This window comes from Salvelinus namaycush, chromosome 26 (assembly GCF_016432855.1).
Source record: "Salvelinus namaycush isolate Seneca chromosome 26, SaNama_1.0, whole genome shotgun sequence".
Lineage (NCBI taxonomy): Eukaryota > Metazoa > Chordata > Actinopteri > Salmoniformes > Salmonidae > Salvelinus > Salvelinus namaycush.
Genome location: NC_052332.1, coordinates 9,033,201 through 9,057,245, shown reverse-complemented (window position 1 = coordinate 9,057,245; position 24,045 = coordinate 9,033,201). Strand labels below are relative to the sequence as shown.

Genomic DNA, 24,045 nt, shown 5'->3' with positions numbered 1-24,045 from the left:
CACCATGCTTCACTGTGGGGTTGTTCTCGGGTTGATGAGAGGTGTTGGTTTTGCGTCCGACATTTTTTCCTTCGTGGCCAAAAAGCTAAGTTTTAGACTAATCTAACCAGTGTACCATCTTCCATATGCTTGGGGAGTCTCCCACATGTCTTTTGGCAAACACCAAAGACGTTTGCTTATTTTTTTCTGGTCAATCTTCCATAAAGCCCAGCTCTGTGGAGTGTATGGCTTAAAGTGGTCCTATGGACAGATACTCCAATCTCTACTGTGGAGCTTTGCAGCTCCTTCAGCGTTGTCTTTGGTCTCTTTGTTGCCTCTGATTAATGCCCTCCTTGCCTGGTCTGTGAGTTTTGGTGGGTGGACCTCTCTTGGCAGGTGTGTTGTGGTGCCATATTCTTTCCATTTTTTAAAATAATGGATTTAATGGTGCTCGGGGGGGATGTTCAAAATGTTGGATATTTTTTATAACCCAACCCTGATCTGTACTTCTCCACAACTTTGTCCCTGACCTGTTTGGAGAGCTCCTTGGTCTTCATGGTGCCACTTGCTTGGTGGTGTTGCATGCTCTGGGGTCTTTCAGAACAGGTGTATATATACTGAGATCATGTGACACTTAGATTGCACACAGGTGGACTTTATTTAACTAATTATGTGACTTCTGAAGGTAATTGGTTGCACCAGATCTTATTTAGGGGCTTCATAGCAAAGGGGGTGAATACATATGCACGTACCACTTTTCCATTTTTATTATTATTTAATTTTTTTAAACAAGTTATTTTTTTCATTTCACTTCACCAATTTGGACTATTTTGTGTATGTCCATTACATGAAATCCAAATAAAAATCAGTTTAAATTACAGGTTGTAATGCAACAAAATAGGAAAAACGCTAAGGGGGATGAAAACTTTTGCAAGGCACTGTATACCCCTCTGGTGGGAGCTAAACAGTTATCATCTGTGGATTGAGAGTTCAAAAGCATGAGTTAAACTTTAGAGCCCTCGATCGAATCCAAAGCTTCCTGGTTCCCAGCCAATCCCTGTGGCCTAACTCTCCTGTTAATTAACCGATTGGAGATTCACATCCAATAAGATCACAGACCATTGGGGAAATTATGCTCCCTGATTCGTCAGTCGTCAGGAACGGCCTCGTCCATCCATTTCATATATGGCAGGCTCCCGTCCTCAACTGGAAAACTCAGCACCTCTGGAGTCTCATAGGGATGGACAGACCTGGGGTGGAGGGAAGGAACAACATAGACATTAGGCAAATTAGCATCCCTACTGCCTTCCTGAGACCTGAAGTACTGTTGCCCTGGACCCATAAATGCTTTGGCTTTACCTGACATGTAACTGCTTGGGATGATTTCTAAAGGAACCAAATGTAACTTACTTGACAAAGTCTGTGACCCTCTGGATCTGCGAGGTCCTCGTCTTCACAAACTACAATGCAGATAAGTCCCTGTTATCACTCTGGAAAGTTGGCTTCAACTCATAGCGTAATTTTGAATGACTGGCCAGAGACTTAAAAGCTCTGCCAAATAACCTTACCATCAGAATTTCCGTCGCATCTTGAATCTCTCCTTTCCAGTAATACCTATGGGACAATACAAAAAACCTTTGGGACATACAGTAGGAAACTGTACACACACAGTGAAAAGTATACTTCTGTGTAGTGTGACAGGCTGTATCACATCCGGCCGTGATTAGGAGTCCCATAGGGCGGCACACAATTGGCCCAGCGTCGTCCGGGTTTGGCCGTCATTGTAAATAAGATTTTGTTCTTAAATTACTTGCCTAGTTAAATAAAGGTTAAATCAAAAATATAAAAGAATACACACTCAAATATAATGGTTCTAAATAGTACCAGATAGAGGTTCTTTGGCTTGTAACCAGGACCTAGAAATTAACACCCACCACCTGCCAAATGCAGGTAGATTTTGACATTGGCAGGTAAAAGCCAATTCATGCTTGATCCGAAAATGTGGTTGGAGGCGCTATATGGATGGTGTGACGCAAATGCAGAGCCTCCAGAGGCACACAAAGGCCAAAACGAGCTCTGTACCGCATAGCCATGCACCTCTCATATTTTGTATCAATGCGGAGGGCTCCGTATAGCTCCGCATTGACATGATTGGTTGACGGTAGTTGGGGTAGGAGATCCTGCATAAACAAACTCACTTCCTTGACAACTTCATTCACAACAGCTCTGCGCTGCAAAGCGCAAGAAATATGAATGCACTGACTTCAGCAGTGGACATATGTGACCCGATTCAGGAAACTAGGTATATGTCGCAAGTCATGACTTCACAGGAGAGACGTTTGGACGTAAAAAATATGTTTTTTATCAAAATGCGTTTTTTGGCAGAATTGCCTTCTTGATAACCAACTTTTATGTCATCTGTAAATATGAATAAAGTTGTTAAATTACAAGCCCAGTGGGTTTAGCCAAAGAAAAAGTCAGGAACCTTCCCACTAGCCATGATTGGCTGAGATAATGAGTGGGTTGGACATGCAGAGAAATTAGTTTCAGATTGATCTGCGGCGTAGCATCTTGTGTGTATAAAATTAGCTGATGTTATGTGTAGATAATCCTTTCTACTGCAGTTTTTTTGAAATATATAACGTTAGCCATGGATAACTGCAAATATGTTGCTACTGCTCTCAATAACATTGCTGCCCTGATTTTATCGGGCACTATCAACAAAGGTCAGTGGGAAAAAGTTTTGGACTAATTTCTGGAGGACGATCGTGGCATGCTGACTCTGATTATGAAAATGAATCAGATGAGAAATGTAGGTAAAACATTCCCTAATTTAGGTAAAAACATTTTCATTGAAGAAGACATTGTAGATTAATTTACGTGTATGAAGTGTGGGTAGCGTTAGTGATGTTTTCTCAGAATGCCATTTTGCATGGCTAGTTATAGCCTAATGTTAGCTAGCTAACATTGAACCTATTTGGTTAACTTTAGCTAGCTATGACAATCGGTTTGTATTGCTAGGTTAAAGCTTGCTGTTAGCTAGCCAGCTGAAGTTCGATGGCTGCTTGCTAATTAACATTGAACCTATTTGGTTATCTTTAGCTATCTATGACAATCGGTTTGTATTGCTAGTAACATTACTTTATGGATTGGGATTCAAGTTTTTTTTTTTTAATTGCTAGCTAACGGTAACAGTACATGTCTAAACTAGCTTAACGTTAGCGGTGGTTAGATAGCTGGCTTGCTAGCTAACATTAACTTACGTGTATGAAGTGTGTGTAACGTATTGTAATGAAACAGCTCTTTATTCTGATAGGAACAGCACAAAATTGCACGTCATGCAATGCACGGCTCACCATCCAACTCTGCACTCACGCACGCTGGTTTGGTGCTTGTCGTTACACTACTCCCTCCTTTCAAAGAGCGCGTCCTCGCGCTAGCTTGCGACTCTACGTCTTACAGGAACGTGCTCACCGGCCAAGCACACGCACTGTCGTGGATGCATGGTCCGATCACTTCTGACACCAATGTAATGAAACAGCAAGGAGCCCGTGGTCCGGAGCGCTATCGACTGTGCCGCAAAAGCATGCTCGTGCGGCAGAGTCGATTTCCCGCTTATAATTTTTACAGTATGGATGAAACGGTTACCGGTTTCACGATAAACCACTGTAAAATTCCCTACGATTAGTATTACCGCTTCAAATATTAATTGTCATTAAAACCGTGTTTGATTACCACGGTTTGAAATACTCACTGTAAATACTGGCCAGCATCGACCAAAGTTAGCAACAGTCTTGGGTTATGTTGTTTTGTGTGAAAACGTGGCGGAAGGCAGTGACATCGCTCGGGAGATTTTTCAGCCTTCTAAAAGGACCAAGTCTGAAGTGTGGTCGTATTTTGGGGTTTATAATAGTGCTGAGGGAGACTTAATCTAAGATGGTCACCCTGCCTGCAGAACATGCAAAAGAAAATTTGATGCGAAAGGGGGAAACATTGTCACGATCGTCTTGCGGTGAGAGAGAGGACCAAAGCGCAGCGTGTGAAAAATACATTCTCTTTATTAGAGATGAGTGAAACACGAAACGAACACTTAAATCAAAACTAAACAAAACAACAAACGACCGTGAAGCTACAAACATAAGTGCAATACAAAAGCTACAAACGTTCTACATAGACAATTACCCACAAACACATAATGCCTATGGCTGCCTTAAATATGGCTCCCAATCAGAGACAAATGAAAGACAGCTGTCTCTGATTGAGAACCACTCAGGCAACCATAGACTTACCTAGACACATTCACTAACCACAACCCCATACACTAAACCCAACACCCCCTTTACCATATAACCACCCAAGATGAGACAAAACATAAACATTCCCCATGTCACACCCTGACCTAACTAAAATAATAAAGAAAACAAAGAATACTAAGGCCAGGGCGTGACAGTACCCCCCCCAAAGGTGCGGACTCCGGCCGCAAAACCTAACACAGAAGGGGAGGGTCCGGGGTGGGCCTTCCTATGGCGGCGGCTCGGGTGCGGGACGTGACCCCCACTCCACCATTGTCAATACCAGCTTTGGTGTCTCTGGTAGATCCTGGCTGACTGGCGGCTCTGGAAGATCCTGGCTGGCTGGCGGCTCTGGAAGATCCTGGCTGGCTGGCGGCTCTGGCGGCTCCTGACTGACGGACGGCTCTGACGGCTCGGGACAGACGGGCGGCTCGGGACAGACGGGCGGCTCGGGACAGACGGGCGGCTCAGATGGCGCTGGGCAGACGGATGGCTCAGATGGCGCTGGGCAGACGGATGGCTCAGATGGAGCTGGGCAGACGGATGGCTCAGATGGCGCTGGGCAGACGGATGGCTCAGATGGCGCTGGGCAGACGGATGGCTCAGATGGCGCTGGGCAGACGGATGGCTCAGATGGCGCTGGGCAGACGGATGGCTCAGACGGCGCTGGGCAGGCAGGCAGCTCAGACGGCGCTGGGCAGACGAGCAGTGCAGGCGGCGTTGGGGAGACGGCCGACTCTGACCTGCTGAGGCGCCCAGTAGGCCTGGTGCGTGGTGCCGGAACTGGTGGTACCGGACTGGAGACACGCACCTCAAGGCTAGTGCGGGGAGCAGGAACAGGGCACACTGAATTCTCGAGGCGCACTATAGGCCTGGTGCGTGGTACCGGAACTGGTGGTACCGGGCTGGGGACACGCACCTGAAGGCTAGTGCGGGGAGAAGGAACAGGGCATACTGGACCCTGGAGACGCACATTAGGCCTAGTGCGTGGTGCCGGAACTGGTGGTACCGGGCTGGGGACACGCATCTCAGGGCTAGTGCGGGGAGAAGGAACAGGGCATACTGGACCCTGGAGATGCACATTAGGCCTAGTGCGTGGTGCCGGAACTGGTGGTACAGGGCTGGGAACACGCATCTCAGGGCTAGTGCGGGGAGCAGCAACAGGATGCACAGGACTCTGGAGACGCACAGGAGGCTTGGTGCGTGGTGTAGGCACTGGTGGTAATAGGCTGGAGACACGCACCACAGGGCTAGTGCGTGGAGGAGGAACAGGGCTCTGGAGACGCACAGGAAGCCTGGTGTAGGCACTGGTGGTACTGGGCTGGGGCGGGGAGGTGGCGCCGGAAATACCGGACCGTGCAGGCGTACTGGCTCCCTTGAGCACTGAGCCTGCCCAACCTTACCTGGTTGTATGCTCCCCGTAGCCCGACCAGTGCGGGGAGGTGGAATAACCCGCACTGGGCTGTGTAGGCGAACCGGAGACACCATGCGTAAGGCTGGTGCCATGTATGCCGGCCCGAGGAGACGCACTGGAGGCCAGATGCGTTGGGCCGGCTTCACCGCACCGGGCTATGCACACGTACAGGAGACACCGTGCGCTCTACCGCATAACACGGTGTCTGCCCGTACTTTCGCGCTCCACGGTAAGCTCGGGAAGTTGGCGCAGGACTCCTACCTGATTTCGCCACACTCCCTTGTAGCCCCCCCCCCAAAAAAAAAAATTTGGGCTGACTCACAGGCTTCCTACCACGTCGTCGTGCTGCCTCCATTCGCCGGTATCCCTCCTCGCACTGTTCCAGAGAATCCCAGGCGGGCTCCGGCATTCGCCCTGGGTCGATCGCCCACCTGTCGATCTCCTCCCACGTAGTATAGTCCAGATCCTGCTCCCATTGCCATAAATCCTGTGTATGTTCCTGCTGCCGCTTGACACGCTGCTTGGTCCCGTTACGGTGGGTAATTCTGTCACGATCGTCTTGCGGTGAGAGAGAGGACCAAAGCGCAGCGTGTGAAAAATACATTCTCTTTATTAGAGATGAGTGAAACACGAAACGAACACTTAAAACAAAACAACAAAGAAGCTACAAACATAAGTGCAATACAAAAGCTACAAACGTTCTACATAGACAATTACCCACAAACACATAATGCCTATGGCTGCCTTAAATATGGCTCCCAATCAGAGACAAATGAAAGACAGCTGTCTCTGATTGAGAACCACTCAGACAACCATAGACTTACCTAGACACATTCACTAACCACAACCCCATACACTAAACCCAACACCCCCTTTACCATATAACCACCCAAGATGAGACAAAACATAAACATTCCCCATGTCACACCCTGACCTAACTAAAATAATAAAGAAAACAAAGAATACTAAGGCCAGGGCGTGACAAACATTTAAAAATCTTTTGAGTCATCTTGGTGACCACCACCCACTACTTTATAGCGAATGCAAGGTAAGTTAACTTTCAGCTCAATGCATGATGTGGGGACTTCGGAATGGGGAAAAATGTCAAGGTTTGTCTGTCTAACTTGCTAACAGCTTGTCAATAATGTAAACTGAAGCTTTCGGTGTTATTTACTCTTGTAAAAACACTACACGTTGTTCTGCTGCTGTATGCATCGTGTGTCTGCAGACTCTATTCACCCATTGCATACGATAACACGTTATGTAGTTTAGTCACCCAACCAACATATTTTGTTAATTTAAAATCCGGCAGACGTCGACTTGGTTGTAAAAGTGTTCCAACAGGAGAAACACTATACAAGACTCCTGTATTTATGTCAATTGTTGGGCTCATTACAATTACTATCACAAGACTCATTTGTATTTGTAACGATCGTCGTCATATTCCTCCTCCTCGGATGAGGAGGAGCATGGATCAGACCAACACGCAGCGAGGTATGTGGACATAATGATTTATTAGACAAAAAACGACGAAACACGAAATAACACTTTAGAAATACAAAATAACAAAACGAACTAAACAGACCTAAACTTACGAACTTACATGAAACGAAGAACACACGAACAGGAACAGACAAACCGAAACAGTCCCGTGTGGTAACATGTACTGACACGGAAGACAACCACCCACAAACAAACAGTGTGAAAACACCTACCTTAATATGATTCTCAATCAGAGGAGATGAAAACCACCTGCCTCTAATTGAGAACCATATCAGGTACCCAAAACCAACATAGAAACAGAAAACATAGACTGCCCACCCAAACTCACGTCCTGACCAACTAACACATACAAAAACTAACATAAAACAGGTCAGGAACGTGACAGTATTTATGTAAATTGTCCATGGGGTCATTGCATATACTCAAATGCAACACAGGAGATAGACTGTGTGTAAGTGAAGAATAATTATGATGTAACAACACTAATAATAATACATTTGCTATTCCCTTGTTTACAGAGTGGGCGTGCAGCAGGCAAACCCAGTGATGCTACTGGTCCCTCCCCATCTACAGTTGTGACAGACACTCGAGCAAGCATTTAAAAGGCAGGCTGCTTATGCACCCACATCAAAAAAAATGCTCAAGGCCCTTTCATATTACATTGCAAAGGACATGATGCTATTTCAAATTGTTGAGGCCTGGCTTTCTGAGCCTGACGAAGGTTGCCGTGCCTCACTACAAAGTGAGTGCTGCTCATTTTATTTGTTTGTTTGACTTGCTTACTTAAGGTTGTGTTCATTTAAACCTGCACTAGGGAAACTTTTACCTCTCGTGGCCACATGGTGCCATCTTTAATGTTATTATTTTAATGCTTATGCACACAAAAAGTGCATAGTGCTGCTAGTTTATTTGTTTGTTTTCAATATAAAACTTGGTGAAAGGATTTCAGTGTGTCAGTACTTTTTGGAACATTTCCAGCACATTTTAACAATACTGCGATAATTCTGATAACCGTGATAATTTTGGTCACTAAAAATTGTGATATGAAATTTTCGTACCGTTTCATATCTAATGTAACGTTAGTGATGTTTTCTCAGAATGCCATTTTGCATTGCTAGTTATAGCCTAACGGTAGCTATCTAACTAGGTAACATTGAACCTATTCGGTTAACTTTAGCTTGCTATGAAAATCTGTTTGTATTGCAAGTTAAAGCTTGCTGTTAGCTAGCCAGCTGACATTACGTGTATGAACTGTGTGTAGGGATGTTCTCAGAATGCCATTTTGCATCTATTGTATAAGAATGCTAAAATATTTGTCAGATTAACATTTTTGTCTCATCTGTGATATTTTGGTTGAAATAATTAGGTCACAAAAATTGTAATAAATTAAACAATATTGCACATTACTTCTTACTAGTAATACATTTATTGTTTTAGAAACAGTACAAAGCGTCCTAATACATTTTGGGGTGTTTTGTTGGTGTAATATTAGCGGGAGAAAAAATATTTTGGGTTGTAAAAAATCTGAGTGGCTGCCATCTTCCTGGACTATAAAGCAAATGTTATGCCCTGCTTGTAACCACAGAGTAACCCTTTTTGGTGCTATAAAGAACTATAAAAAAAAATCTAAAAAGGACCAAAAATGGGTTCCACTATGGTTACCTTTTGTGGGGCTATATAGAACCCTTTTTTATGGTTCTTTATAGAACCTTTATGGATAAAGGTTCTATAAAGAACCTTTCTCAATCTGAATGGTTATTTTTAGATCCTTTTGAAGAAACATACATGTTTTTTATTCTGGTCAGCCATATTATATTATTACAATTCCATACATGTTATTATTGTGTTAATTGACAAGTTGAATGAAGTGAGCTACATCTGGAACAGCTGGGGGTCCAGGAGGAGAGAATTGAGAACCACCGACTGACACAAAGCCATACGTAAGTCTTTCACAAGAGACCATCTTTGCCCATAGCCATAGATAATGTCATTCCATAACACAACACATTAGTTGAACTGGAATAAAACACTCTCACTCATGGTTGCACAAAAAGTTAGTCTCAAGTCAAGCAGGACTTTCAGTAACAGACACAGCCACTTTGATTGACAGCTGGCCAATATCCACAGTTTCTCTACAGTGACACAAGTCACACAATGGCCTGCTAATGTGAGGGTTTGGCACTTGTTTCTGGCCTGGTGGCTGTCGCTGTATCTTACTCCATTGATCTTTCTCTTCTCTTAGGCCATGAATAAGAATGTATGGTCTGTTCTCATAGAGGCTTGTCAATGTTTAAACAGCTACTCAACTAGGTGTTACTGAAGTTACACTTTCAGGAAATAGAACAGCTTGACCTGCTACTAAAATAGTTACGTATCAATCAGTTGAAGGCTGAGTTAAAGGAGATACCCAGCAGGTAGCCTAGTGGTTAGAGCATTGGACTTGTAACTGAAATGTTGCAAGATCGAATCCCTGAGCTGACAAGGTCTGTCATTCTGCCCCTGAACAAGGCAGTTAACCCACTGTTCCTAGGCCATCATTGAACATAAGAATTTGTTCTTAACTGACTTGCCTTGTTAAATAAAGGTAAAATAAACTTCCAGTCATTGCGCTCTGTCCTTATCTGACCTTCTTTTGGTGGCTCAATGACATTGTGAATTCAACTTATAGATAATTAACTATTTTAGTAGCAGGTCACTGCTGTTCTGTTTCCTGAAGGTGTAAATTCAGTAGCACCTTGTTGAGTAGCTGGTAAAACATTAACAAGCCTCTATGAGAACAGAACACACTTTCTTATTCATGGCCAATGCATTTACAGGCTTACACACTTTATATTGAAACTTTCTCACTCTCCTGTGGTAATGTGAGTAATTTACATTCAGTCAAGTAACCACAATAGTGATTTCCTTAGCAACGGGTGCCCATACTCAAGAAGTGCATGCATGCCAGCTAGCCCGACAATACTTACATCGTAGAAGTCCTGGGCAGAATATTGATGCATGCTGCCATCCTCCTCTCCATAAGGGCTCTGTGGACGAGAGGGGGAAGGAGGAGAGAGACATCAATTAAAACACTTATGGATATGATCTGGTTATGTTGAGGATGTGTTGTTTCTAATTTTGAAAAAAAAAATCAAATGTAAAATCAAATGTATTTATATAGCCCTTCTTACATCAGCGGATATCTCAAAGTGCTGTACAGAAACCCAGCCTAAAACCACAAACAGCAAGCAATGCAGGTGTAGAAGCACGGTGGCTAGGAAAAACTCCCTAGAAAGGCCAAAACCTAGGAAGAAACCTAGAGAGGAACCAGGCTATGAGGGGTGGCCAGTCGTCTTCTGGCTGTGCCGGGTGGAGATTATAACAGAACATGGCCAAGATGTTCAAATGTTCATAAATGACCAGCATGGTCAAATAATAATAATCACAGTATGTAACGGGCTTCCTCCTTCTCTTCATCCGAAGAGGAGTAGCAAGGATTAGACCAAAATGCAGCGTTGGAGTTATACATATTATTTATTACAAGGAACAGACGAAGACGGAAAAAACTCTTGAACAACAATACAAAACAACAAACGAAGTAGACAGACCTGGACTACGAACTTACACGTAACGAAGAACGAACGAACCAGTACTGACTACAAACAAAACGAACGAACGATACAGTCCCGTATGGTGCAACAAACACAGATACAGGAAACAACCACCCACAACAAACAATGTGAAAACACCTACCTTAATATGGCTCTCAATCAGAGGAAATGAAAACCACCTGCCTCTAATTGAGAACCATATCAGGTCACCCATTAACCAACACGAAACACATAACATAGACTGCCCACCCAAACTCACGCCCTGACCGACTAACACATACAAAATAACAGAAAACAGGTCAGGAACGTGACATAACCCCCCCCTCAAGGTGCGTACTCCGGACGCACCACCAAAAGTCTAGGGGAGGGTCTGGGTGGGCATCTGACCACGGTGGTGGCTCAGGCTCTGGGCGAGGTCCCCACCCCACCATAGTTAATCCCAGCTTCCGTATTCCCCTCTGAATGACCACCCTCCTATTCCACCCACTTAATTTAAAGGGTACCGTCGAGATAAGGGGCAGCACCGGGATAAGGTAGCTCAGGACAGAGAGGTAGGTCAGGATAGAGAGGTAGGTCAGGATAGAGAGGTAGGTCAGGATAGAGGGGCAACTCCGGACTGAAGGGCAGCTCCGGACAGAGAGACAGCTCTGGACTGAGGGGCAGTTCTGGGTGGCTGGCTCTGGCGGATCCTGGCTGGACGGCTCTGGCGGATCCTGGCTGGACGGCTCATGGCTGGCTGACGGATCTGGCTGCTCATGGCTGGCTGACGGATCTGGCTGCTCATGGCTGGCTGACGGATCTGGCTGCTCATGGCTGGCTGACGGATCTGGCTGCTCATGGCTGGCTGACGGATCTGGCTGCTCATGGCTGGCTGACGGATCTGGCTGCTCATGGCTGGCTGGCGGCTCTGGCAGATCCTGTCTGGTTGGCGGCTCTGGCAGATCCTGTCTGGTTGGCGGCTCTGGCAGATCCTGTCTGGTTGGCGGCTCTGGCAGATCCTGTCTGGTTGGCGGCTCTGGCAGATCCTGTCTGGTTGGCGGCTCTGGCAGATCCTGTCTGGTTGGCGGCTCTGGCAGATCCTGACTGACGAATGGCTCTAGCGGCTCCTGACTGACTAACGGCTCTGACGGCTCGGGACAGACGGGCGGCTCTAACGGCACTGGGCAGACGGATGGCTCAGATGGCGCTGGGGAGACGGATGGCTCAGACCGGATGAGGCGCACTGTAGGCCTGGTGCCGGAACTGGAGGCACCGGGCTAAGGACACGCACCTTCAGGCTAGTACGGGGAGCAGGGACAGGGCACACTGGACTCTCAAAACGCACTATGGACCTGGTGCGTGGTACCGGCACTGGTGGCACCGGGTTGAGGGCACGCACATCAGGACGAGTACGGGGAGAAGGAACAGTGTGTACAGGGCTCTGGAGACGCACAGGTGGCTTAGTGCGTGGTGCCGGAACTGGAGGCACTGGGCTGGAGACACGCACCATAGGGAGAGTGCGTGGAGGAGGAACAGGGCTCTGGAAACGCACTGGAAGCCTGGTGCGTGGAGTAGGCACTGGTGGTACTGGGCTGGGGCGGGGAGGTGGCGCCGGAAATACCGGACCGTGCAGGCGTACTGGCTCCCTTGAGCATTGAGCCTGCCCAACCTTACTTGGCTGAATGCTCCCCGTCGCCCGACCAGTGCGGGGAGGTGGAATAACCCGCACCGGGCTATGTAGGCGAACCGGGGACACCATGCGTAAAGCTGGTGCCATGTAAGCCGGCCCAAGGAGACGTACTGGAGGCCATATATGAAGAGCCGGCTTCATGGCACTTGGCTCAATGCCCAATCTAGCCCTACCAGTGCGGGGAGGTGGAATAACCCGCACTGGGCTATGAACACGTACAGGAGACACCGTGCGCTCTACTGCGTAACACGGTGTCTGCCCGTACTCCCGCTCTCCACGGTTAGCCTGGGAAGTGGGCGCAGGTCTCCTACCTGCCCTCGGCCCACTACCTCTTAGCCCCCCCCCAAGAAATTTTTGGGGTTTCTTCCCGGGCTTCCGTGCTAGCCGCGTACCTTCATATCTCCGCTCCTGGGCTGTGGCTGCCTCCTTCTCCTCCCCAGAGCGGCGATTCACTCCCACCTTAGCCCATGGTCCTTTTCCTTCTATGATTTCCTCCCAACTCCAGAAATCCTGCAATCCTTGTTTTGTGGACCACTGTTCGTGGTCCCGCTGCTTGATCCGGGTTTGGTGGGTGGTTCTGTACCAGCGGAATACCCAACCTACGGGCGAGTCCGCGATCCATAAAACTCCCAGCTGCGCCTGAGTCGACTAGCGCCTTATGCTGAAGAGAGGGGAAAAACGCAGGGAAAAACAATACAAAACAACAAACGAAGTAGACAGACCTGGACTACGAACTTACACGTAACGAAGAACGAACGAACCAGTACTGACTACAAACAAAACGAACGAACGATACAGTCCCGTATGGTGCAACAAACACAGATACAGGAAACAACCACCCACAACAAACAATGTGAAAACACCTACCTTAATATGGCTCTCAATCAGAGGAAATGAAAACCACCTGCCTCTAATTGAGAACCATATCAGGTCACCCATTAACCAACACGAAACACATAACATAGACTTCCCACCCAAACTCACGCCCTGACCGACTAACACATACAAAATAACAGAAAACAGGTCAGGAACGTGACACAGTAGTTGTCGAGGGTGCGGCAAGTTAGCACCTCAGGAGTAAATGTCAGTTGGATTTTCATAGCTGATCCATTAAGAGTATCTCTACCGCTCCTGCTGTCTCTAGAGAGTTGAAAACATCAGGTCTGGGACAGGTAGCACGTCCGGTGAACAGGTTAGGGTTCCATAGCCACAGGCAGAACAGTTTAAACAATTGAGAACATATCCTCAATACTACTGCGAAACTGAAATCTGTCTTACCTATTTTTGTTTTACCAGCATGTCACCTGTGCAACTAGAGGAGATACAACTCAAGATCACCTTTACTCCGCACACAGAAACGTAAGTTCTCCCTCGCACTCTAACAAGAAGTACCAGTGATGCGCTCAATACGGAAGTGATCCTATGAAGCGGATGCTATCTACAGGACTGTTTCGCTAGCACAGTCTGCAATATGTTCTGGGATTCATCCAAAAACATTGAGGAGTTTACCACATCAGTCACCGGCTTCCTTAATAAGTGCATCGACGATGTCGTCCCCACAGTGACAGTACGTACATATCTCAACCAGAAGCCATGGACATCCCAACATCCCAAGAATGCCAAAGTAACCACTCTAAATGACTACCTCATAGCACTCACATCTGTAGGCATGAAATGTTTTGAAAGCCTATTCATGTCTCCACATCAACACCATCATCCCAGACATCCGTGACCCATTCCAATTCGCATACCTCACTAACAGATCCACAGATGATGCAATCCCTATTGCACTCCACACCAGAACTGGGCGGAAAATGTGCATGAGTTTCAGGTCCCTGTATTAGGGTAAAACTAGATCCTCAAAATAAGGCCTTATGAAATATTAGTATTTTGTATTTTATTCACTTTGATTCTTACTTGGTGAAATCCATTGGACAGAAAATGGATGAATGTCACAACCATTTCTCTGTCCTTAACAAATACAGTCATGGGTGGTAACTCTACAATTTAACCGAAAGGCAAGGCACGGTGGGAAATATTTGAATACGGCTTTAGACTAAGCAGTGTATTAATTTAAAATATGTCTATATGTCAGTGTTAATTTGTTTTATTTTAACAGTGGAGAATTTGCTGTGCAGCATAGTGTCAAAACGTATTTATACTTATCTGTGGATAATATCATTGGTTGGTTGGTTGGGTTTACTTGATTATCTACACCTGGGAATGGAAATGAAAATAATACTCATATAGAAACAGACGTCATCTGTCCCAATCCAACGGACAGACGTTAAACTCAACTTCGTGGCCCATGGCAGACTGGACACTCACAAGGCGTAAGAGATTGGGGAGGCAGTCTGGGCACCCTTCATCTATCCAAGAAGATTCAATCCAGTTATCAAACTGGTTTGCCCCCCTTGATGCCGGACCTACCAGCCCCGGGAGGGGGAAGGAGGAGAGAGACATCAATTAAAAGCACGGATCCTGGGTGTTTACCAACAGCCGGCGGCCGCCCAGTGGCACCTCCCTCACGGCCACGGCAACCACAGTTCAACAGGTTGCTTCCCCATCGGATTCCATCACGACCACCATCATGGTGGGCAGCTCGATGGTGAGAGATTTTGGCCTGCCTATGATCTGTGGACCGACCAAGGTCCACTGTCACCAAGGAGCATGTGTCCATGACAACTCCCTCCTGCCCACGGTTCTGGCCAACTACTCTAACATTGAGGCCATCGTCACTCACATACAGTAGGTTTAACAACCTTCGTTTTTGGCGATCTGAGGGAGGACAACAAACATGTTGTAAACATGCTCGCTAGCACAGGGAAGATAATAATACTCTCTGTTCCCCTCCCATGCTACCGAAGGGGTTCGGAACGTTTCAGCCGACTCATTGCCCTGAACAAGTATTGCCTGATTAACAAGTACCTGATCAACAGGAATGTCTGTTTTTGTGACAACTTTGATTTGCTGTGGAGAAACCTGCACTTTTTAACAGAGACAGGATTCACCCTAGCCGTAGGGGTTCCAGGATTATTTCCAGCTGTTGGATTCTAGCTTGAAATATACTTATTCACGTCACCATACTAGAATTTATTGATTAATTTACATGTACACTACCCGTCAAAACTTTGGGGTCACTTAGAATTGTCCTTGTTTTTGAAAGAAAAGCCCATTTTTTGTCCATTAAAATAACATCAAATTGATCAGAAATATAGTGTAGACATTGTTAATGTTGTAAATGACTATTGTAGATGGAAACGGCAGATTTTTTTATGGAATAGTTACTTTCCACAAAGCATATTTAAAACTATAGTTATCCCAGGTCTGCTCCACACTGCCCTCTCCCACCTGGACAACTCCATAGTGCCTTCCAAGCTCATCACTAAGCTAAGGACCCTGGGACTGAACACTTCCATCTGCAACTGGATCCTGGACTTCCTGACGGGCCACCCCCAGGTGGTGAGAGTAAGCAACAACACATCCGCTACACTGACCATCAACACGGGGATCCCTCAGGGGTGCGTGTTTAGTCCCATCCTGTACTCCCTGTTCACCCATGACTGCGTGGCCACGCACAACTCCAACACCATCATTAAGTTTGTAAACGACACGACAGTGGTTGGCCTGATCACCGACAACATTGAGACAGCCTATAGGGAGGAGGTCAGTGACCTGGCAGTGTGGTGCCAGGACAACAACCTCTCCCTCAATGTCAGTATGACAAAGTAGCTGATCGTGGACTACAGGAAATGGAGGGCAGAGCATGCCTCCATCCACATCGACAGGGCTGCAGTGGAGCAGGTCAAGAGCTTCAAGTTCCTTGGCATCAACTAAGGACCACACACACCAACACAGTCATGAAGAAGGAACGACAACGCCTCTTCCCCCTCAGGATCCTGAAAAGATTTGGCATGGGCTCTCAGATTCTCAAAAAGTTCTACAGCTGCACCATTGAGGGCATCTTGACTGGCTGCATCAGCACTTGGTATGGCAACTGCTTGGCATCTGACTGCAATGCGCTACAAAGGGTTGTGCGTATGGCCCAGTACATCACTGGGGCCAAGCTCCCTGCCATCCAGATCCTCTATACCAGGTGGTGTCAGAGGAAGGCCCTAAAAATTGTTAAAGACTCCAGCTACCCAAGTCATAAACTATTCTCTCTGCTACCGCATGGCAAGCAGTACTGATGCACCAAGTCTGGAATCAACAGGACCCTGAACAGCTTCTACCCCCAAGCCATAAGACTGCCAAATAGTTAGTTAAATAGTTAACCAAATAGATACCCGTACTATCTGCATTAACCCTTTTTGCACTAAGTCTTTTGACTCATCACATGTGCTGCTGCTACTGTTTATTATCTATCATGTTGCCTAGTCACTTTACCCCTACCTACAGTGGCATGCGAAAGTATTCACCCACCTTGGCATTTTTCCTATTTTATTGCTCTACAACTTGGAATTAAAATTAATTTTTGGGGAGTTTCTATCATTTGATTTACACAACATGCCTACCACTTTGAAGGTGCAAAATATTTTTTATTGTGAAACAAAAAAGAAATAATTAAAAAAAAACTGAACTTGAGCGTGCATAACTATTCACCCCCCCAAAGTCAATACTTTGTAGAGCCACCTTTTACAGCTGCAAGTCTCTTGGGGTATGCCTCTATAAGCTTGGCACATCTAGCCACTGGGATGTTTGCCCATTCTTCAAGGCAAAACTTCTCCAGCTCCTTCAAGTTGGATGGGTTCCACTGGCGTACAGCAATCTTTAAGTCATACCACAGATTCTCAATTGGATTGAGGTCTGGGCTTTGACTAGGCCATTCCAAGACATTTAAATGTTTCCCCGTAAACCACTCGAGTGTTGCTTTATCAGTATGCTTAGGGTCATTGTCTGGAAGGTGAACCATCGTCCCAGTCTCAAATCTCTGGAAGACTGAAACAGGTTTCCCTCAAGAATTTCCCTGTATTTAGCGCCATCCATCATTCCTTCATTTCTGACCTGTTTCCCAGTCCCTGTGATGGTGTTCTCGGGGTGATGAAGGGTGTTGAGTTTGCGCCAGACATAGTGTTTTCCTTGATGGCCAAAAAACTACATTTTTGTCTCATCTGACCAGAGTACTTTCTTCCATATGTTTGGGGAGTCTCCCACATGCCTTTTGGCGAACATCAAACATGTTTACTTATTTTTTTCTGGCTACACTTCCGTAAAGCCCAGCTCTGTGGAGTGTACGGCTTAAAGTGGTCCTATGGACAGATACTCCAATCTCCTCTGTGGAGCTTTGCAGCTCCTTCAGGTTTATCTTTGGTCTCTTTGTTGCCTCTCTGATTAATGCACTCCTTGCCTGGACTGTGAGTTTTGTTGGGCGGCCCTCTCTTGGCAGGTTTGTTGTGGTGCCATATTCTTTCAGTTTTTTAATAATGGATTTAATGGTGCTCCGTGGGATATTCAAAGTTTCTGATATTTTTTTATAACCCAACCCTGATCTGTACTTCTCCACAACTTTGTCCCTGACCTGTTTGGAGAGCTCCTTGGTCTTCATGGTGTCGCTTGCTTGGTGGTGCCCCTTGTTTAGTGGTGTTGCAGGCACTGGGGCCTTTCAGAACAGGTGTATATATACTGAGATCATGTGACAGATCATGTGACACTTAGATTGCACACAGGTGGAATTTTATTTAACTAATTATGTGACTTCTGAAGGTAATTGGTTGCACCAGATCTTATCTAGGGGCTTCATAGCAAAGGGGATGAATACATATGCACGCACCACTTTTCCGTTTATATTTTTTCACTTCACCAATTTGGACTATTTTGTGTATGTCCATTACATGAAATCCAAATAAAAATCTATTTAAATTACAGGTTGTAATGCAACAAAATAGGAAAAACGCCAAGGGGAATGAATACTTTTGCAAGGCACTGTATACGTACATATCTACCTCAATTACCTCATACCCCTGTAAATAGCCAAGTTATTTTTACTCATTGTATACTTATTCCTTGTGTTATAATTTTTTTCTCTCTGCATTGTTAGAAGGGCTTGTAAATAAGCTTTTCGCTGTTAGCCTACACCTGTTGTTTGACGAAGCATGTGACAAATATAATTCGATTTTTTTACTTGATTTGACTGCTCTAACCTGTGAAGACAGGAGGGAGGATGGACATTTACATTTTTGGCAGAAGATCGTGGCTTGTTTGTAAGCTACTCAGTGTTCTCTCCAGGCAGGCACACGGTAAACAGAGAATAGCTCATCTACATGCACCACAGACGCAGGGAGAGAGGAAGCTGCACACACAGTTGTACTCCACTGGCTTATGGCTTCCACAGCTTACTCACTTATTTCCTATAAATGCAGAAAGAGAAAGCAATAATAAGAGCTTATATCTGAAGTGAACGTAACATCACTCAGTATTCAGGAATGCTGTAAATAAGTATTTATTTATTAATTTATTCTTTTTAATTTTTTTAATGAATCATCTACAAATAGGAGAGAACTGCCGCATTGTGGAAATACTAATTACCTAGCATATATTCTAGTTAGTGGTTAGATATATCACATGGGTGATATTAATAGGGCCAGGAGTTTTTCCTGACCAAGCGTCCTCACCAGGAAAAACTCTGGGCTCTATACCGAGACTGGTCTTAAGTACTACAACACTGGAGTGTAGTATTCTGTTGTTACAGTGCGGTAATGGTATGCTGTCCCAACCTAGTCTCAGAGAATTTTGTATAATTCTGTATCTAAATCCGAGAAACTACGTTTAGTATGATATGTTACGATTGGTATGGTATGTATTCATTTGTGGATGTCCATCATCCATTTCGTAAGATGTGCTACAAATTACAATTTGTATTATATGTTACGAATTTGAAAATGTACAATATGTAAAGAATATGCAAAACGTAGGAAATGTTACGAATGCTATGTCGGTGCTAATGTTAGCTAGCTTGCTAACGTTAGCTAGGCTAGGGGTTATGGTTAAGTTTCGGAGATATGTTAAAGAGTTTAAGTAACTATCTGTCTTTTGTAACCATACCACACGTAACATATCATACTAATTTGAGTAACCTGCTTTTACATGTACTATATTATGTCTAGTCTATGAGACCAGGCTGGCTATTCTGTAGCCTACCTGCCTATGTCCTTGGCTGCCTGTTCATTGGGGCAGTTGATGAGGAGGACAGAGTGGTGTCCAGGTACGTAGCTCCCCATGAAGGTAGAATGGAGCTGGACACACAGGGCCCTCAGCATGGGATACATGGACATGGTCAACACCATTCCCTGGAGAAGAGGACGGAAGGGAGAACAACAATACAATTCACTTTAATACAATTGCAAGATGTCACCCACACAGTAACAAATTGCTGTAAATTTACAGCAAAATTTCACTGTGAGGTACTGTAATTCTAAATTACAGTACCGTGCTGTTCCGCTACACTGATTTAGAATTACAGCAGCATACTGTGAATTATGGTACACTGTGGGAAAATGTTGTGGGGCGAAATAATCTCAGGCTCATTATCATATTTTGAGGATTGCCTTGAAAGGGGCTATATTTGTTGCACCTGTAACAGTATAACTTTAAACCGTCCCCTCGCCCCGACACGGGCGCGAACCAGGGACCCTCTGCATACATCAACAACTGACACCCACGAAGCGTCGTTACCCATCGCTCCACAAAAGCCACGGCCCTTGCAGAGCAAGGTGCAACACTACTTCTAGGTTTCAGAGCAAGTGACGTAACTGATTGAAACGCTAGTAGCGCGTACCCGCTAACTAGCTAGCCATTTCACATCCGTTACACACCCATTAGCGAGAATGATCTATTTTGCTCTGTAGTAAGTGCCAGTTTAGAAACTTTTGTTAAGGCCTCTACCTCTACCTCTCGCTAAGTGCAAGTGATATATAACAGTAAATATTAATTGGTATACTGTAATATACAATTACATATTCACTGTTAGCAATTGCTGTAATTGTATTACAATACAATTTAACAATAAAGTACTGTATTACTGTTTTGCTATACATTTACTGCAGTGTTTCGTAAATGATGGGGCATTGTGGGAAAATGTTGTTTGAGAGGAAAGAATAGCTGGCTCATTAACACATTTTAAGTGGCTATATTTGTTGCACCCGTTAGTGAGAATGCTGTACCAATTGAACTGATTTAAAGTACAGTATATAGGGTAAAGATCAGAGTGACAGTGGGTCTTAAACCTCTAATGGTTGAATATTAACCCTCCTGTTATGTTTGTGTCATGTTAATTAATTCTGTGATCCCGGTCCACAATGACCACCCCATTATAGCTGATTATAAATCCATAATAATACATATATTATTATTATTATTATCACCTAATGTTGTGTTAGATCTTTTTATCAACTTAAGTTATTGTGAACATTACAAGTTTTGAACTTCTATTTGCTGTTTATGGCCTGTAGGCCTCATTGACCTGAGCTCATTCAACTCGTTTTTCAGTAGAAAAAGCATAATGTATGGATTATTTTGACTATAACAAACACTCAGATGAAACACATTGTGCTATTTATCACAGACTACTTTGTGTCAAAGTTTAACAAGGACTCTCTCCTCCTCACCAGTGTCATGATCAAAGATATGATCAAGAGCCTCACATACAGTATATCGTTTGGTCATTGTGCTGCCACTGAATGAATTGTGAGCAAGGCCTCAAAAAAGCTGTATATACCAGAGCTGCGAGAAAAGTTATTTATATTATTGAAACAATGTTGCGATTGTTTGTGAGAATGCCAACAGGTGTGGTTCCCGTGGGGGAAAGATTCTATTGGGGAAAGTTTCCTGTTGGGGTTGCCATGGAAGCCAAGAAGGGGAGTGAGGTGTGTGTGTGCTCAAACACACATGCATGTGGGGGTCTGGGAGAGGAAGTGTGTCCATCTGATGAATGGGCTTGTGCCTGAACTCAATTTTAGACACTAATTGTAGTCTCACCCGTTCATTTCTAACGACCGGTCATTTTTGTATTACAAAAGTTAAATAAAACACCCAAAATCTTATGAAAAGCATCAAAATATATTTTGTGTGTTCAGATGCCCTGTGTGGACAAAGTCATGGAACCTTATGACAATCAGATTAAATAAACTACATTTTTCAGAGAGGAAAACTTGTAAATCGGTTCATTTTGACCAGAACACAGCAGGAAGGTTAAGCAGTGTCCTTTTGATTTGTTTTGCCCTGTAATCACTGCCAGTTTGGAAGCCTTTGTTTAGGCCTCTAAAAGCTATTAAACACCAACTATTCATACATTTGCTGTAATATACAAATACCTAGCAGCCAGCCTGCTTGCACTCATCCCATGTGATTACCGTAAAATACCAACATGATTACAGTAGCATTTGTTTTCTTACATTATAGTAGGCTCATTTCACAGTTTTGTACTGTCAGTCATTGCTCTGCATTTTACAGTTACTTACAGGACGCTGGTGGCAAGTTAATGTGAATATTACAGTAACGTACTTTGCACTAGCCAGAGATGGGAAAGATACATCCAAAAGGTATGTTATTACAAATACTGGATATTTTGAAGACCAATGTATCCTTAACTAAAACAACATTCCCAGTAACAGATACAGATTTGTTTTACTTGCTATGACGGTAGCACTGACTGGGTGTTGCTCTGGACAAGAGTGTCTGCTAAATGACCAAAATGTATTTTAGGCCAGTGACATACAAATTACAAAATAGGTATTGGAAGTATTGAAATACCTATTTCAAATACATGTAACAGAAATACTGCCCGTCATTGGCACTAGCTACCTGCACTGTATATCTAAAACAGTTTACTAACCACTCTGCTTCCAGTAATGCACTGTAAATTCTAGAAATACAGCATGTTACTGTAGTCAGGTGTTCCATTAATATGCTGTACATTTATGTTACAGTAAAAGTCCTGTAAACCTACAGTAATTTACTGTACATTTACAGTAACCTTCTGGTTACTGTACTGCCTGTAATTTCTTTTAAAAATGACAGGAAATGTTTTACAGTGCACCTTGAGGTGGTAGTAATGATGATGACATAACAAACATAATACTTTTACATATTCTTTTATTTAACATTTATTTACTCAGAATACCTTTTTCCCCAAGGGAGAACCATGTTGCCCTTAATCACAGATCTAGTATTAGATACAGTACCCTATCGCAACTCCTAATCTGAACCATTAGTGAGCTGAACAAAACCTAACCCTGCATCAGTGTTTATAGGGACATATTTCACATATATGCCTACATCACATCTCTGAGTTGAGGTCACTGCAGGACAGGTTGTGAAAGGATTCAGGGCATGGCCCTGACCCTGACGATCATTCATTGGTAGTGAACAAAGCAAGGTATTATCAATATAACTGTTCTCTCAGAATGCTGGAATGCTGTGTCCGGGATACAGCTTGGTGACTCTCTCTGTCCACTATCCTCTTATTATTGCGCTGAATGGTTAGTTGGAACAGATGGTGGCCAATTTATAATCCGCTCTCTCTCTCTCTCTCTCTCTCTGCAGCTCCTGTCCCTGCTTCATTGCAAGCGGCATGGTATGAGATGGAATGATTGGCATTTCACTCAATATTAAAGTGGCCCCCCTCCCCGTCCAAAACATCCGCCAATATTTTTTATAATACTACAGACGCATTTCACGTAGGCTAATTAAATACATCTGACTAGGCCTATTTGGTGAGGGTTGCCCCATATAATTTAACTGATCTTATATAGCTAATTGTTTTACTTATTGCTACAAAACTGCATCCAACGCGTAAATAATTTGCCACCTGCTGGATACATTATATACTTTTATTCAACAAAATAATGAACTTACCATACAGATCACGAACAATCCCAAACGACAGAGAGTTTGAGCTAGGGACTCCTTGTGAAATCGTGGGTACAGCCAGTCCATTTTACTGCCAGTAGCAAATGTCAATCCGACCGAGTTATTCAAACTGTCAGGTCCGGGAGAGAGTGAGGTCGAGAACAGAGGCACCTTGTGCGCTCAATTTGTCCTGGAGAAGGGAAGAGTAGGCTGCTAACTTCTAGGCAGCTATGTGCTTACCCTCACCTACCAATACAGTTCTCACTTCATAGTCCGTGAATAATTCATTGTGAATAATAGTCTATTTTGAATGTACAAAATCTGCAAAAGTTAACTCACTTTTCTGCTCGATAAACCACATTTCGGTGGATCAGCGCAGTGGCAACAAGAATCCGCTTGTCATTGGATGTTTGACACTTCCTGATACAACAGCGTCCAACCAAACACCGGTTTCGCCCTAGGTCGCTACCCAAACCCCTGTCATAAGCAGTTTTTGCGCTGTAATAAACAAGTGCTTTTCGTTGGATGCGACATAGTGAATAGAGTGTGCAGATTAGGAATATAAATGGTTGAATTTTTGTGGGCAAGGCTATACTGTAGGCCCGTTTGTTTGACAGGAACAATTGAGTAAATCTGCCAAAAATCTGCACAATGAAACAGCTCCATTGACCTGCAAACCAACATCAGGGCCATGGCATCAACAACACAATAATGGTTGAGTTTATTGAACACGCAATTCATACTTATTAAATA

The 24,045-nt window shown here is 44.4% G+C and overlaps 1 protein-coding gene across 2 annotated transcripts; it reads right to left on the bottom strand.

Moving 5' to 3' along the window:
- Nucleotides 1-826: 826 nt before the first annotated feature.
- On the bottom strand, nt 827-23,750 carry LOC120021450 (protein CutA homolog). 2 transcript variants are annotated; one of them, XM_038965225.1, is made up of 7 exons: nt 23,632-23,750; nt 23,299-23,482; nt 19,585-19,733; nt 10,155-10,214; nt 1,548-1,593; nt 1,390-1,439; nt 827-1,229 (listed from the first exon to the last, which is right to left on the bottom strand). In XM_038965225.1, exons 2-7 carry the CDS (start codon nt 23,377-23,379, stop codon nt 1,127-1,129), a joined length of 489 nt encoding a protein of 162 aa, XP_038821153.1. In that variant the 5' UTR covers nt 23,380-23,482; nt 23,632-23,750; the 3' UTR covers nt 827-1,126. The 2 variants fall into 2 exon arrangements, with proteins under 2 accessions (XP_038821153.1, XP_038821152.1); XM_038965224.1 differs by having other exon boundaries at nt 23,299-23,735.
- Nucleotides 23,751-24,045: the final 295 nt, after the last annotated feature.